At 43.6% G+C, this 16,990-nt stretch overlaps 5 protein-coding genes across 5 annotated transcripts; 3 read left to right on the forward strand and 2 right to left on the reverse strand.

The window, feature by feature from the left end:
- Positions 1-981: 981 nt before the first annotated feature.
- On the forward strand, positions 982-3,542 carry IL334_000062 (uncharacterized protein; the record flags this gene model as incomplete). The annotated part of the gene is made up of 2 exons (XM_062931848.1): positions 982-2,319; positions 2,403-3,542. 2 exons carry the CDS (start codon positions 982-984, stop codon positions 3,540-3,542), a joined length of 2,478 nt encoding a protein of 825 aa, XP_062787899.1.
- A 998-nt stretch (positions 3,543-4,540) lies between these two features.
- On the forward strand, positions 4,541-7,360 carry IL334_000063 (malate synthase A; the record flags this gene model as incomplete). Its single annotated transcript, XM_062931849.1, has 12 exons — positions 4,541-4,708; positions 4,964-5,058; positions 5,220-5,305; positions 5,382-5,445; positions 5,513-5,584; positions 5,649-5,999; positions 6,123-6,236; positions 6,322-6,526; positions 6,644-6,747; positions 6,813-6,876; positions 6,975-7,043; positions 7,133-7,360. The coding sequence occupies 12 exons, from the start codon at positions 4,541-4,543 to the stop codon at positions 7,358-7,360; spliced, it is 1,620 nt and encodes a 539-aa protein (XP_062787900.1).
- A 480-nt stretch (positions 7,361-7,840) lies between these two features.
- IL334_000064 (uncharacterized protein) lies at positions 7,841-8,708 on the reverse strand (the record flags this gene model as incomplete). Its single annotated transcript, XM_062931850.1, has 3 exons — positions 7,841-7,928; positions 8,152-8,299; positions 8,393-8,708. 3 exons carry the CDS (start codon positions 8,706-8,708, stop codon positions 7,841-7,843), a joined length of 552 nt encoding a protein of 183 aa, XP_062787901.1.
- A 467-nt stretch (positions 8,709-9,175) lies between these two features.
- Positions 9,176-11,157, forward strand: IL334_000065 (uncharacterized protein; the record flags this gene model as incomplete). Its single annotated transcript, XM_062931851.1, has 3 exons — positions 9,176-9,625; positions 9,692-10,970; positions 11,099-11,157. The coding sequence occupies 3 exons, from the start codon at positions 9,176-9,178 to the stop codon at positions 11,155-11,157; spliced, it is 1,788 nt and encodes a 595-aa protein (XP_062787902.1).
- A 705-nt stretch (positions 11,158-11,862) lies between these two features.
- On the reverse strand, positions 11,863-16,023 carry IL334_000066 (uncharacterized protein; the record flags this gene model as incomplete). The annotated part of the gene is made up of 4 exons (XM_062931852.1): positions 11,863-12,704; positions 12,768-14,681; positions 14,735-15,067; positions 15,153-16,023. The coding sequence occupies 4 exons, from the start codon at positions 16,021-16,023 to the stop codon at positions 11,863-11,865; spliced, it is 3,960 nt and encodes a 1,319-aa protein (XP_062787903.1).
- Between the last annotated feature and the right edge of the window lie 967 nt (positions 16,024-16,990).

Raw genomic sequence — 16,990 nt, forward strand, 5'->3', positions numbered from 1 at the left:
CGACGAGGAATCAATTACAGTCTTTCATTAGATACACAGCATTCAGTGTTATATCCTGTGGGATTCACATTGAGGTAGAGCAAATCAAAAATCCCGATTATCGAATCATAATTGACCAAAGAACGGAGTCTACAGCAAACTAAGCACAGCTCGGTCCGTCACCGTCCTCAGGCAAATACAACGGCAAAAATCAATTCATTCATTCCTTTACAACCACATTTTCATCCACTTGATCGTCCAACACTATTACATTTTCCCCCCATCACTCTTCTGCTACTAAGCAGTGGGATTCAAGTCGAATTGTCATATACGGTGGATAGAAGTTACAGCGTGCATTCGAATCCACAAAGTGAGTTATTGCATCGATCGTCATATCTCACCCATCCCATCCTTTCATTCTTGTCAATTTCCCCCTTAATATCACCCAAGCGCTTCATCACTTTCCTATGGACACCTATCGCCACTTGCACTATGACCTGCTATCGCTCTATCAACTTCATCGTCTGTATCATCTCTTTAGATCATTTTATCTACTTCTTTCAATCAATTGATCAATAACACAGCTACTCTCACTCGGCCAGCTCGGTCTTGCGTCTTCTGCCATTGATCGTCCTCGCTTCTCGCTTACAATCCACTCTTCCTTTTGATGAGATATATACGAACTGATCAACTTCAATCAATCGATTATAGCTAGATAGATCCCCTTCCTACATCTCGTGACGAGAAACCATCGTTGAGAAGCGAGCAAAACCACCACCAAATCGGATAACAAGGACTATTTTCGATTATTTAATACCTCACAATCCCCCAAAATAAGTACAGTAACTCATGTTTTAGTTATTTATGAAAACAAAAGATCGGCTTGATCAGTCTTCTTCACTTCCTCTCATCACCTGGTAACTTCACCTTCTACAACATCCCTGGTAATCCATCAATTCACTTTACCCATACGCAGCCCAATTCACAGCTGTGACATATAAAATGTCACAATCACAACTTCGACTCAATAATCGACCCATTTCCAAATTCAATTCCCAATATTCTCCATCTTCATCTTCTTCTCCTTTTCTGTCTCATCAAACTATCACTTTCCTAGCTTCATGGCGTGGTCAATTACTAGTTTGTACAATAGTCTTACTGTTAGGTGCGATTTACTTCTTTGTTAGACCCCCAATAGATCAATGGCATCAAAGAAGGAAAGAAGCTCTGTCAAGGAAAAGACAAACTGAATTGATGAAAATGACTGAAAAAGACCACTCTCAAGATGAAAAAGATGATTCTACCAAAGATGCAAAAGGTAAGAATGAGAAGAAAAATCAAAATCAAGGTAGAAAAAGAATAAATTCTCATCTAAAACCTATACCGACATCAGAAGCGCAGACTTCAACATTAGCAATCGCTGATTCCACATCACCTTTAATCTCAACTATCACATCTAAAGTATCTTCCAATACATTATCTACACCTTCCGTGAAAAAGAAGAAATCGTTCACAACCAACGCTCCCAATAGTAAATCAAGGAAACCGGACCAAAGCAATCCAACTCCAGTTCCAACTCCAACTAGACACAAACCACCACCACCTATCATCGTCCCACAATCCTGTACAGCTCGACGTGAGATGAACCCTTGGGAAATACCATTACCTTCATCACCTGTTGCCGGTCCATCGAGGTTGAACGGGTCGAACCATACTCAGCACACAACAATGGCTGGATTGGGTATTGAAGAAATATCTGATGATGGTTCCTTAGCCTCAGCTGGAGAAGGGGATATAAACAAGGATAAAGAGGAACAAGACAAAAAGAAGTCTGAGGGTTTCTCGATATATCCTGAAGAGGGTTACCTTCCGGTCCAAACTCCAAATGGAACAAACAAGAAAAAGAAAAAGAAGGCTAAGACCCCACAGTTCACGAATGGAACGATTTCTACTACCTCATCTTCGGTACCAATGACGAATACTTCTTCACGAGAACAGGACTTCTCTCTGAGCGAAAATCACATCACTGGACGTGAGAAAGAGGTCGATGCTGGAAACGGAATTGAGAATACACCTTCACGACTGAGACATCAACATACACGAACTTCGTCAATATCCCTACTTCCCAATTTGAACGTAGGCGAATTGAGGGCGATGGTGGAGAAAAGAGATGAAACGATTGATCAGCTGCGAGCAGAAATAGGTATGGCGAAAGCGGAGGAAGCGAAAGCCAAAGAAGAAACTGTCCGAGCAAGGATGGGTGAAGAGAAGATCAGAGGCGAATTGGAGAAGTCGTGGAGAGGTAGAAGTGATGGTAACGATCGGAGGAGGGAAGTTGAGGTGAGTCACGTTTCTCAGTATTATACGATAGTCGATGCCTATCTTTGTGATTGACAGACTGCTGACCACAATCCTACTTACAGCTTCAGTTCCGCCTTTCACAAATGCAACAACTCTACACCACCTCCATCGCTCGTCTATCCACCTGCGAAGCTGCCTTACGAGATGGTGGTATCCTACTGCCACCTCTCCCATCGCCTATCCCGATGCACATTCCTCAGTCACCACTACCGCCTATGCCACAATCACCGTACGCATCTAGTCCAGGACGAAATACTCCTATAATGGGTGGATTCTTGCCTTACCCATCACCAGGAATGTATCCCTCACCGATGTTACATCCCAACCCCCACTATCATTCCCCTAGTCCATATCGCAGGACAAGTAGTATGACCAATGGCCATCCAAATGGTAATGGCCATGTTTATGGTAACGGCCTAACAGAAGACCTGAACATGAATGGCAACGGATTGACCTATCCCATGGATATTGGATCATCAACTATGCCAATTGGATTGGGTCATCCTGTAAATGGCAACAACGAGGGTGAAGGTGAAAGAGCAAGAAGAAGACAAAGTATTGAATCTTCTGTTTTGAAGAAGAAAGTTCAACAATTAACGGCCACTTCGACTTCGAAGGAGAGTGAGACAGCTGGTATGTCAGAACCGAGACTGGAAGAAGAAAGTGTCAATGGAACTGAGGAGGAAGCAGTTGGGACCTCTAGTGGTTCAGGATCAGTATTAGGAGAAAACAGTAATGCGAGCATGAGTACAAGAAGTGAAGCTCAATTATGTGTGAACGGAAGTACAAGTGGAAATAGTGGTATCAAAGTTCTGTTGGATTCAGAGAGAGGGAATATCTATTACTCGGAGGATTCCATTCCAAATGTCAACGTTGAAGACGATGAGGAAGATGGAGAAGATGTAGCCTCAGAGATAGATGGTGAAAGAGTAGAAGAAGAAGGAAATGGAAACGAAGATGGAAATCAATCAAAAGACTTTCAACCTATCTTCGCTTCATTAGCACATACACCCGAACAAATACAAGAAATGCGCAAACTATCTCAACAAGCTCGATCGCAGGTGAAGGTTCAAGCTCAAAGAGAGAGAGGAAGGAGCGTTTCGTCTCTATCAAGTGCGGGAAGAGGTACACATGCTGGATTGGGGAATGGTGGGCTTTTGACTCCTAGTCCTAGTAAAAGTCCTATTCCTCTACGGGATTGAGGGGTCAAGTGACACTGCCCCACGATATCTAACTTTGACGAAGAAGCTAGAGGCTCGTGAGATGTAAGGATGGATGGTCTGTGTGGATGATTGAATAATTGGAAGTCGGACATTGCTTTTTTCAGATCAATTGTATTGATTCTCCGTGGGATATATTGTTTCTTTGGACAATAACGAAGAAAGATCTCATTATACAAGGTGTACAAATTATGGACATTTTCAATACATGCATGATTTGTTCTGTTCCATTTGGTGTGGAGAGCGACGTATTCCATATGCAAGGTTGAATCTTATCAAGGGAATCACAGAGAGACATTGATGGTGGAACAATGTACAGATTGCGATACAGCATCATCAGGAGTGATCACTCGGATTCCTATGAAGGAGAAGAGTCAACATTCACACCTGGGTTCCCGATCTCTCTCCCCCTAGGGTAGTACTCTCTCCATCTTCATCGAGTCGAAATTCTCACGAGATCCGACTCTCTTGGGATCGAAGCAGTATGAGTAGTGAGTACTTTGTGCACCGAGTACTCGTAGAGTGGGTAAAAGCGAGTAAATCCGTCCATCCTGAACAGATGTTTCCGGTTATCTGATTTGTTGCGACTTAACCGATTACAGCGATGATATCGGGAATACACTCACTCACTCTACAAATAAAAGATAAAATAGCAAAGTAAGTTTGGGATTCTCTTGGTTATATTCCTCTTCGCCATTACATCTTCACATGATAAATTTGAATAATATTCATCTTGACTATGTGAGTGTTATCGATCTCTCTGGGACTTGCCAATGACACGAATGTGATGAGAATCCACATACTATCGTAGAGGGCGGATCAATATAGTGAGAGATACGTTTTTACTGATAAGCAAAGTTCTTTTCCACAGATAACAAAATCAACTTGCGAACAAATAAATATATCAATCCACCCATTCCCTCAGACGTTCATACTCCCTCACACTTGACAGATTATAAAATACAAATACACAAGCAAAGATGTCATTCGGTAAAGAGATCCATCTCACAGTTCCAATTCCAAAAGAAGCAGAACATATAATCACAAAAGAATCAATTGATTTCTTGGCTATATTACATCGTACTTTTGAGAAAAGACGTCAGGAGTTGTTGGGCAATAGGAAGAAAGTACAGGAGAGTCTGGACAATGTGAGTTTCCTTCTCTGAAGGCTACGGCTGGCACCGTGGACGAGAACAGACCTTGGATGAGTTGAGCGAGTTAGAAGGATGAAAATGACGGAAGGAACGGGTATAATGTAAAATCAATAATGAAGTATGCGGATGAGACTGAAGGCGGAGGCATGACCGATATCCCGACTATCTATGTCTTGATGGGACAACTGCATCTTGTTATCACTTATTTCACAACCGGAACCAAGCTGACTCCACTCCCCCCTACCACAGGGAACCCCACTCACTTTCCTTCCTGAAACCAAGAACATCAGAGAATCACCTTCATGGAGCTGTGCGCCCCCAGCTCCAGGATTAGAAGATCGACGGTAGGTATCTGCTCTCTACAAGTGGAATGACACCGACATTGATCTTCGCTGATACCCATACTTCTGACCATCACGTCCCTATTCCTCCTCGATTTCCCTCATTACCATTGCACCTGATCTACAATACCGTCTTACCTCCCCTTCCCCTCTTCCTCACCCAGAGTCGAGATCACCGGTCCTACCGATCGAAAGATGGTCATCAACGCTCTCAACTCTGGATCGAAGACCTTCATGGCTGATTTTGAAGGCAAGTAATGAGGAATAACTTTCCCTTTCCGTTCTATACGTTATTGCCGGCTCACCACACCTGATTTCAACCGCAGATTCCAACTCTCCTACTTGGACCAACATGGTTGTTGGACAAGCCAATCTATACCATGCAATTAGGTGAGTTCTTACTTGATCTTAGTAAAGTTATCTGATGGGCGAAGAAAACTGATCATCGATTATGTAGACGTCAAATCGACTTTGAGATCAATGGAAAGCAATACAAATTATCTGAGAAACCTGCAGTATTGATCGTCCGGTTAGTCCATCCCTTTTCTCCTGACATCTGAAATGGAATAATGCTAAAGAATACCGTATATCAGACCTCGAGGATGGCATCTTCCCGAGCCAAGATTGCTCATCGATGGAATTCCAATCTCCGGATCATTATTCGATTTCGGATTATATTTCTTCCATAACGCATCTGAATTAGTCAAAAGAGGATTCGGACCTTACTTTTATTTACCTAAAATGGAACACCACTTGGAAGCGAGATTATGGAATGATGTCTTCTCTCTTTCAACAAGTCATCTCGGTTTGAAACAAGGTATAATCAGAGCTACTGTTTTGATCGAAACTCTACCTGCGGCATTTCAAATGGAAGAGATTTTGTATGAATTGAAAGAACATAGTTCTGGATTGAACTGTGGACGATGGGATTATATCTTCAGTTTGTGAGTGTCCAAGCCTTCTCTGCTTACGAAATAACTGTGCGAACATCTTGATGTCTACCTGAAGAGACTTGATAGAATACCTTGTCCGGACTGAATTATGGCTAATCTCTCTACTTCCTGCAGCATCAAAAAACAACGAGCCCACAAGCAGAACGTTATGCCTGATCGATCTGATGTCACTATGACCGTCCCATTCATGAATGCCTATGTCCAATTGTTGATCCAGACATGCCACAAGTGAGTAAGACCGAAAACAGGAATACCTGGGTCTACCTCCGATGTTCCCATCAAGTCTTTGCTAACGCATGTATATCTGTGATAGACGAAAAGTAGCTGCAATGGGAGGAATGTCAGCTCAAATTCCAATCAAGAATGATTCTGATGCGAACGAACGAGCAATGAACAAAGTGCGAGCCGACAAGCTTCGTGAAGTTCAAGCGGGCCATGATGGTACTTGGGTAGCTCATCCTGCTTTGGTCAAGATTGCTTTGGACATCTTCAATGAGAACATGAAAGGTCCAAATCAAGTGAGTAGATTACATGAATCCTCTGATACTTTTTCAGCTTGAGAATAAGGCTGGATCCAGACGAAAAGGCTTCACGATATGATGGGGTATTTGACTGATCTATGACGCTTGTCGCAGTATCACATTCGTCGAGAAGAAGTCACAGTCACAGATAAACAGATCGCGGATTCCTCTGTACCTGGTAAGATCACAGAACAAGGTGTTAGGGACAATGTCTCTGCGTGAGTATGAATGAGTTTCGCACGCATATCAAGCTGCTGAGCTGATGATTCGGAAATATCACTAGTGCTCTTTCATACTGTGCGGCTTGGATCTCTGGAAACGGTTGTGTCCCAATCAATTATTTGATGGTGAGTTGTGACTTACGAGATGAGCCCTGCTATGGTGGCGTTCTTGGTACGCCTTGGAATAAGGAATATTGACTGACGAGCTCGTTAACCGCACGCAGGAGGATGCAGCGACTGCTGAGATTGCCAGAGTACAGCTTTGGCAATGGTGCAAGTATGCTTCCAAGACTGTGAGTATACTTCCAAATATCTCTGAGCCACATGCTATTTTCATTCTTTCTCGTTGTTGTGGACAAAGCTAAAATACGTTTTAACCCAGGACACTGGAAAGACTATCTCACCTTCATACCTTCAACCCATCTTCTCAGAGGAATCGTCCAAAGTATCAAAATTACCTGGAATCGATCCTGGTCACGTCAAGATCGCATCAGAGTATATGGCAGGTCAAGTCAAATCTCAATGGCCAAGTGATTTCCTCACCTCTGACCTTTTAGTTCATTTGGAAGGCGTAGGTACTGTAGGAGGTAAAAGTAAGAGCAGTCTGTAATTCGTAATTCAGCGTTTTCGCCATTCGACTATCAGAGATTCAGGTTACTTGCAGAGCTGAAGCAGGATTGATGAGAATGATTATTAAGAGAAAACCGAAAACCTCGATTAATTAGGTAAAGAAAGTCAATTGTATAAACTATTTTCAATATTTGATAATTTTCATGCAGAGATTCGGTTCGCCTTCTTTGCCTTGGGTCTTGGGTGTCATGACGGACTACTAAAAGAACAAGGAGATTCATTATACATACATACATTGGTAGATAGGCCCAAGGAAGTACGAGTTCTCTAGAGTTGGCGAGGGTGTATCCACATCTCTGATATGTGGGAATAACCTAATCTGGAATCCGCTTCGTTTTACCTGATTATACATTTCTGAACCCTTTCATACCTGGTCATCCATTTTTTCTTCGATCACGTACGTCTCGTAACTTGTTCTGCAATTACTGATTCATCTATTCTGTTCACTATTCACTATTCACTATTCACCATCCAACATTATAGCTAAGAATTCATCTAGGTTGATCTCGCCATCTTGATCCAGATCAAATTCATCTATCATTGCTTGTCTATGGTGGTGCCGTGATGAGCGATAAATGTGAGATGATTAGATTGAGCATCAAGAAAAATCAGCATAGAACTCGTTTTCGTTCCTGCTCGAATATCTTTCTCTCGACTGTGACTTTATGAGATAGAGATAGAATCGCATAGATTCCATCACGAAGTTCTCCTCAACGCCATGATGCCACTTCTTCCTACCGATCAATACCAACGAAAAGATTTCCGACTCACAATTCTTCTTCACCTAGATTTTCACCTAATTCCCTCGCTACCCTCTTCAGATTCTTCAAGCTTATTCTACCCGTTCTGTCGTCGTCGAAAAGCTCGAATGCGCGTCTTAGTTCGGTTTCGGGATTCCGCGAGAGGATTTTCTCTGACACTGAGAAGTTTGGGAAGAGAGGAAGAGGGTTTTAGCAATGTGTGTTTAGTCTTTGAACACGATTGACTAGAAAGATAACTAAAACTAACTCACTTATTCTTTCAAAATTAGTAAAATCCATCAAACCATCATCTCCACCGTATTCTTTGAGTAACTTCATGACTTCACCTTTCTTCAAATCGAATCCTAAAGCTCTCATCGCTACTTTCAATTCATGGTAATCTATCGCACCGTCCTTATCAACGTCGAACAGATCAAAAGCTTCTTTTATCTCTCCTCTTTGATCTTCACTTAATCCCCTTGAGGAAGAAGATGGATTTGCATGTGGATGTAACGCAGATGCGGATGCAGTGGTAGTTTGGATCGATGAGGGTGGTCTACGCGGTTTTGCTTTTGGGTAGTGGGACATCTTGGCTGAGTTCTAAGAAGGTGATGGTTGTGTCGAAGTGGTTGTGGAACAGTTCTTGAGATATTATTCTGTTTTATCTTGTTTTTTCATTGTTTCATTTTGTTTCAATGTTCATTCTCTTCACGCGTTGATCAGGTAACGCGTGAACTGACAAGTTACGTAATCTCACCTCGTGGTTCTGTTTCTGGTTCCTTGTGCCTCCACTTTTCCTGTTCGTAATCCCCCCTTCTTTTTGTCTTCTGGAATTTTGGAATCCCATCCAGTTACAGGTCAGGACCGCCTTGGACCTGGATATTCCTTCCATATGTTTATCCTCAACCCCATGAGAAATACAGAACCCATCTTCTTAGAGACAACGAGGTAAACAAGATCAACAGCTCACTCATCATCAGTTCGGGAGAGGTATCCAAAAATGATGATATGAGATCCTCTTCAGAAAATCACCCACGTATCAGCTGTTTCAAATAATGGCTAGTTCCTCTCGAGGATTACCGCACAGTGGGACTACGTCTACATTGAACAATTGGGTGGATGTTGACATGAGCGGGAGTCTCAGAGTGGTGGATGTGAGAGATAGGCATACTGAAGATATGGGACCAGGAAGAGAAATGGCAGCATCTACAACAATCCCGGAGCGAAGATATGCTGGAAAGGGAATGTTAGGAACGAGGTTGTTGAACGATAATGACAAAGTCAGTAATCAGGATGATAACATTCAACGTCATTTGAGGAAAGTCAGCGGTGGATTAAAGAGGAAAAGCATTCAATTACTACGAATGATGGAGAGGAAAACTTCTTCACATAACAACGAGACGTCGACACCTGTAATCCAAAGAAGAAATGGATATTATCATGATGACGAAAATATCCCTCCTGTCCATTTCGATGAACGGTCATCATCAACGGATCCCTCAGGTGTAAGTTTATCGTCTTTTATCCAGACTGGACCGGGATCTTGCAAACGCTGAAGTCTCGATAAATAGTCAATGCATTATACCTCACCATCCAAAACCAAAACCAAAGCTTTTCCCCTGGCTGCAATACATGCTCAACAAAACCAATGCCATCTCAATCGTACTCCTACTCCAACATCGCGTCATCACTACAATTCACCTGACCGACACCTCACCCCTATCGCTTCTTCATCTCATGCTCAAGATCAAGAGAACACACCTGAATATCCATCATTCATTGGAGATTCCGATTCATCCGGTATTCGAACTTCTCTCAAACCTAGATATTCAAGAGTACCATATAACACACCAGAGCCCAATCTCAACACAAGCCAGGTTCAGGTCCAAAGGAATCGTATGACCTTTCAAAAATTGATAAATCAACCTCTACCAATACCTAATGGCGAACCTTCAAGATATATCTCATCGTTGTCTACAAATACCTTTCCAAATACCATTGAGAGTATCCACGAGGAAGAATACGACAATAACCCTTTCCTCATTTCTCTACCTTTCCAAAACAGAAATAATTTGAGGCACAGTTCATCTATAATCTCTTTAGTACCTACTTCCACCTCCATCCCTGATTCTGATCATTCCAATGAGATATCCCTTGGAATCAACCACATGGAAATACAGGATGAGAATGAGGATTATGAATGTGAATATACACCGATGTCCGATCCTTCATCAGCATTAGAAGCTCTTTGGGAGTATGGTTCATCAGCTTCATCGACTGATTCATCGATGAATGTCCAATCAGATCGACAAGAAGGAGATGGCCATGATGATGATGTCTATGAAGGAGGCTCGAGACTGAATTGGAATCGCAACTCAGGTTGTGATACGAATTTAGATATGGATATGGATATTAGTCCTGATGAATATCCATTCCCACCTGGTCTATATGATATACCTTTATCGAATTTACCTAGTTCTCATTCACTTTCCCGTTTCACACTTGACGAGGCTTCTCGTCATCACCGTTCTCACCATCACTCGGAGACTGGTGGTACCAGCGCAATAAAGCCTTTCCCAACTTCAAACTCGAATCAGACTTCGACGCCACTGTCAATCCCAATTCCAATCTCAGATCCAACCCGAAATCCAAGTCGAGATCCGAAAATAAACATAATACCAAATTCGATCTCCAGTTCCAATCCATCAAACTTTCAATTATCTTCGCCGTTAAGTGATAGCTTATCGTTAGAAGATGAGGAAGAAGATATACTCGCTCGTACAAGTATAGCATATAGGATTCCGTTGAAGTTTGAAACTCCTGAAGCCAGACGTAAAAGGAGTTTATCAGGTGAGTGAAGAATACTTTCAGATTCGAAACCCATGGTACAAAAAAAAGTAGGGAAAAGCCAATGTTGACATGTCGATTCTTCTTCTTGCACCATCTCCATTTGATAAATAATGATGAACATAACACAGTCGATTCTCCATTTGTGGAATTGTATAAAGCTTCAGATCCAGATTCGATAGGTGAATGAATAGTAGGATTTATATATCAACCAAACCACATTCTGGTCAGCTCGAACGAAGAGAAATATCAATGGGTCATGTCAAATGGCACAAGAGTCCTTTATGATATGTCAAAGGTTTCAGTCACTTGTAGATTCAGCAACGACCCAGAACACGAGGGTGTCGGATGTCATCGTTAGTCTTCAGCAAGGATCACACGTTAAATACAATGTAATCAAATTTTACTTAGTTATAGTTGAAAATAAACCAGTAGCATTTTGTCCATTCATCTTTAGTCCATATACCATGCACCATCAGTACCCTGTCCCATGCACCCGCGCAATTATATCAGGAATGCAGCGAGCTGAATCAGGAGTCAGACAATGACGATTTAAAGCGCGACTGCCCGTAATCGCTTATTAGACCTTATTCTCAAGTGAACGTTGCATTTGAATGGATCTTCGTTCAGTGAACCTTGGATCCTGCGATCCATTGCTACGAAAAATGAGAGGTTTGACATGACACGGCATACATGACTTGTATTTACATCTACAACAGATGATCAGGTAACAAGCTACAACGCAATTTCCTATCGTATGGGGAATCTGGACGCATGGTTTCGTTACTATCATTTGTACACTATCATTTGTACGTGGAATATGGGACACAATTAACATGTTACCTATGGTTCAAAACCCAATTTTCGAAATCCTCATCCACGCCCTTTATCCAAATCAATATCGCTTCTTCTTTTCTGGTCTGACAGGTATCCCAAATCTTCTCTTGACCCCGGCCACTATCTTCTTCCACCATCTATGTTTGACTCTTACAAAAGGTTGTGGGCTTAGTCGTGGAGTAGGTTGATCGGGTATGGTTGTCTGTCCAGGAGTGAGAGGTGGTTCAGGTACACCTAAGTAAGGAGGGATTTGACCAGTCCAAGTTTGTATGTCTCTGGGAGGCAGTGGAGGTTGGTGTGCCGAGTAAGGTACGGGAATCGGAGGACCTTCCTCATTAGAAAAGACATATGAATGAGTGAGACTCCTCTGATCCGAGTCTATATCGGCGTACTGCTTTGGCACATCACCACATGAATCCCTCAGAAGTCTGGCGACGAGATCGTCATAGTTCAACAGATCAACCATTTTGGGGGTACGAAGTTGATTTTCATGAGAGGATTCGGATCCTCCATCTGTATCTTGCTCGACAGTCTCTCTTGTACCTGAGACATTCCTACTTAGTTCTCCTCTTCTTCCAGCTTCACGAGGTGTCCTGGCGGGTTGACCACTAGCAGAGGCTGTAGCGGAAACACCAGAGCTTCCCATTGAACGGCTTGCTGGACGCTGATGCTCGGAAGAAACCTTACCTTCCATCGAAAGTTCGGTAATGACCGAGAGGGACGTAGGAAGTCTTGTACCTTGAAAAGCAGGAGTAGGGGGATCAAAAGTTGATTCGAGACCGGTGCTCTCTGCCGAGTAGTCGCAACCTTCGGTTGTAGCTTGATGCGCTGGCTTTTGAGTGGTGCTTGAGATTGGTGAACTAGTAGATGCGGCGGAGGAAAGGCGTAAGCTGGCAGTATCTGTCACACGAAGATTCAGCTCTCCTTCTTATCTTCAATGCTTGTATACAGACAGCGACTGACCTGCTGAAGGCATAGTCTGATCCCTTGAACCCTCTGAGGGACCAGACGCAGCCGCCCCTTCTATGTGCTCTTGCTCGTCGCCGCCATGCTCTGGCTCCTTCCCCTCAACGTTTGTTTCTTTCTCTGAAGTCCGCTCAGCATCGTTCGAGGCGGATATCTCATACCCAGGAGCTGTGTAAGTGGAGCCAAAAACAGCACCGATAGCGGCGCTGAACATACTCTCCTCTGTATGTTCCTCTTGGTTAGGATCTTGTATAGCTCCGGCACCAGGCTGACCACTAGGACGTTCAACATGGCCAAGCATCCCTTCATCTGTTCGGGGCGCGATCGGAAGAGGAGGTGGGACGTCATCTTCACCGGTACCGGGGGTTTTGACACCGGGGCCGAAAGTTCGACCACTGTTGCCGGATCCAGAAAGAGCCATCCCTGTCGATTCAGGCTCCCGTTCCGATGTCTCTATGGTAGGACGAGTAGTAGCGATTTCCTCGGGAATGGTCGTAGATTCTGGTCTGACCGGTTGACCCCTTGAATTAGGTCGAGATCGTGGAGGTGGTTTGAGGGATGACAGCCTTTCGGAAGAGCCACTCGAAGATTTGATGGTGGCTTCAGGTCGAATCAAAGTTACTGCAGGGGCAGTTTGTTCTTCTGTGGATTCATCCGACATCCATCCTCCGATTGCGCGATCACCGATTGGAGATATGTCTTCATATTTCTTTTTTGGACTATTTCCTGCTTTCCTGTCTTCACCTGCACCAGCAACGAGTTCCGGCATCTTGGCTTTACCTTTTCCTTTAATTCCTGTCCTAGACTCCTCCTGAGGTTGCTCTTCAGGTGAAATGTCTTCCTCACTGGAAATAATGACACTTCCATGAGAACGATCTTCACCTGGGACTTCCCCTTGCGGCGGATTCGTCCCTCCGAGATTACTGAGTACTTCTTGAGCCTTCTCTTCCTGTGCTTTTACACAGGGACAGACCCGCTGTCCAAAAGTCCTGCTGTATGGTCTATCTGGAGGACCCAAATAAGGGGTAGATATGTTTCGTTTCATAGGGACGCTGATTGGGATTCGAAGCGGAAGAGACCGAATCCAAAATCTAAAACCTGTCTGAGAAGTGCTGGGAGAACGCTTCGGTGGCTCAGGCTGTTGTGGAGGTGGATGGGTGATGATAGCAGGAGCGGAAGCTGTTGACTTAGCTTGTGGTCGTAATAAATGACTGTGAGTGTCACGGATGGGCTTGGAATCAGGCCTAGGTTTACCGGTATCTGAGAACCTCGCACGTTGCATAGCTGAGCTCCACCTGGATTGAGGCTTTCCATCCCCACTTTCGGCTCGGCGATGACCAACAGGAGGATAATCAATGGGTGCAGCTGGTGACGGTGGTATGTTGGTAGGATTAGGCGGGCGTGGGGGTTGATCAGCGCTAGGACCTCGGTATGGAAGCTCGATAACAGTAGGGTCCAGACTGGGTGCGAAACCCGGGCTACCGTGATAAACGGTAGCAGGTCGACCGTATGGAGTAGTGACCTCTGGGGAATCTTGATTTGCATGATCGTGATATGTGATCATAGGTGAGCTAGCATAGATATTGGAGAGGCGATATCCTTGAACAATCTCCACTTGACTGCCAATGATAGTATCATCCGAAGAAACAGAGGTGCTGGGAGATATATCGACAATTTGAAGCTCGAGTACAGGAGATTGTTGAAGTGGTACCTCATCACTGTTGCGAAGTTGACCAGATCCTCGATATCCACTACCGAAACTGTTTGGTGCTGTTTGTCTCCGTCTGTTTCTGGAGAGTACAATATATTCGAAAGCCTTACGGGTATTTCGGCTGATAATAGACAATGGCTTTCGATACCATCCAGAGGCACTGTGGCGTGAACCAACTGTACTATACCCACGGACGGTACCTTCCGATATGTGTGTCAGCTCCGGTAACAAGGTTGCAACATTGTCTACTTACCACTTTGCCTGAGCAGGTCCGGTCGTCTTTGATGACTACTACCACCTCTAAGCCTGAGCGTTTCTATATCGCTACCAAGCTTGAACCTGTTCTTGAATTTATACCACTTGTGCTTATATTTCTCTCTCTTGCTGATCCTTTTCCCAGGGAAAGCACATGTAGCGTTGTAACAAAGCCGTAACAACTTGAAACAGCCAATCGGTGCCAGAAGTATAGAACAGCAGAGGTGTACGTATTCTTCACCGGGGTAGTCCCAGATCGGATCGGTTGTGGTATGGTTCTTCTCCGAGCAAGAGTGCCATGATTGATCCATTGTGTCTTCAGCGCTTAGATCTGGGTGATCCGATATCAGTGGGATTTCTTTTTCGGTAAAAAAAACCTGAACACATGCATAGGGAAGGGAGAAGAGAATACTTACCATCTGCTGAAAAACTCTTGTCATCTTCTTGATCAATATCGAGTCCACCGCCTCTTAATCTGAGTATCTCATGATTTTCGATTTCTGGAGATGTCGGTCCACTAGGTACCGGTCTGTCCGAGTCAAGTTTTGGAGGGGTGACACCAAGCGCTGATATTGTGGGGGATCTACCTCTTGAGCTAGGTGTACGAGGTACATCTGGAGGTTGGCGAACTTCAGGAGCAGGAGCGGGACTAGGTGTACCATGATCACTTTCTTGAGAAGCATATCGGTCATACGTCTGGGGGAGTTGATGAGCTTGTTCATGAGCCTCAGCATGATTTTGTAGTATCTCTTGCATTCTAAAGTGATAACTTTCAGTGTATTCTTGACCGTCATCTTCTTCCAAAAATCTGGCAAGAGCACATTGATTGGGTGTGTGGTGAATTTCTGGATAACCATGTGGTGTAGCGATTGCTTGACGAGTTTCGCCGTACTCACGTAACTGTGAGGCAGTATTTCGTTGTGAGTAGGGAGGAGTTGAGATGGATCTCCTGGGCAACGGTGGTCTCATGTCTTCCAGATATCCGCGAAGAAGGTCATAATCAGTTGAGGGGTAAGGAGAGCCTCGAGGGGTAGGCGCACCTTCCATCGCTTGAGAGTAGGAAGAATGAAGTGATATTTCCGAACTTGATCTTAACATTATATACCGCTGCGGTCCATCATCGACATGATTATTAGATGTGTTCGTATCATGTGCTGAAGCAGGGAAGGTAGTAGCGACTCTTGTCAGCTCGAGTGGATTGCCAGAAGAAGCGTGATTTTCGGGCGGGGTATCTTCACGGAGGGTAGTGGTTTCAGAAGGTAATTGAGGGTTGGGCGGAGATGACATCTTGAGAGAAGAAGAGGGTTATTGAATGATCAGGTAGGATGGGGAAAGGAAAAGAAATAGGAATAAATGAGGGATCAGAGTTTCAAAAGGTTGAGCGTTGCTCAAGCAGTGGTGGGAGTAGTAGTACTAGTAGTACTGTAGGAAGAAAGGAATACTTCGTGAAGGATCAGAATGGTAATATCGATAAAGGAGAATAAAAGATCAATGATAACGTTGATGAAAGTGAAAACGAACGTGAGTCGAGTTGGCATGATATGAAAAGAAGACGGGGAAGAATGACAAGAGAGAACGATAGAAGAGAGAAGAGAAAACAAAAGTCAGGTAGATGATCAATCAGCAATCACAATCATAATCCTATCTCGTCAGCTCAACTTTTCAATCTCAAACTCTTGATTTCACGTCGATGAGGTTTTGATCGTTGCGCCCTGATTATTCCAAAATATCCCTTTCTTTTCAGTTTATTTTGGCGTGTGAATGTTCAACGGTTGCATTCAGTGAACATATCTTTACTTTTTGGTGAACAGTCAAATTGTCAGTTTGGCAAATGGTAGTAAAGTGTTCAATGTTCATCTTGATCCAGAGACAACTTGTCGTTTGTAAGTGGAACAACATATAGTACCTTCCGGGTCAGTGATCTTGCCATGACACCACATACCCATTACCTACTTATTTCCTATCCAACATGAGATATACATGATCGTACTCCTTCCTGCGTCCTCTCATAGCTGTAAGAATGCGATGATATGCATATACTCATACTTTCTATCATCCATCTCATCGTCCATGTTACTGTAGAGTGTCTGTGCGCTTTTCACTTTCTGTCTGATTATGCTATGCGTAAAAGGGTACACTCAAATAAATCTATCTTGACATTTTATGACTTTTTCCTTCAGATCAATCGGTAACATCAACAGTTAATAATCAAGTTACTGTGTTTTTGATATCCTTCCATCCATTTTCATCTTGT

This window comes from Kwoniella shivajii, chromosome 1 (assembly GCF_035658355.1).
Source record: "Kwoniella shivajii chromosome 1, complete sequence".
Classification (NCBI taxonomy): domain Eukaryota; kingdom Fungi; phylum Basidiomycota; class Tremellomycetes; order Tremellales; family Cryptococcaceae; genus Kwoniella; species Kwoniella shivajii.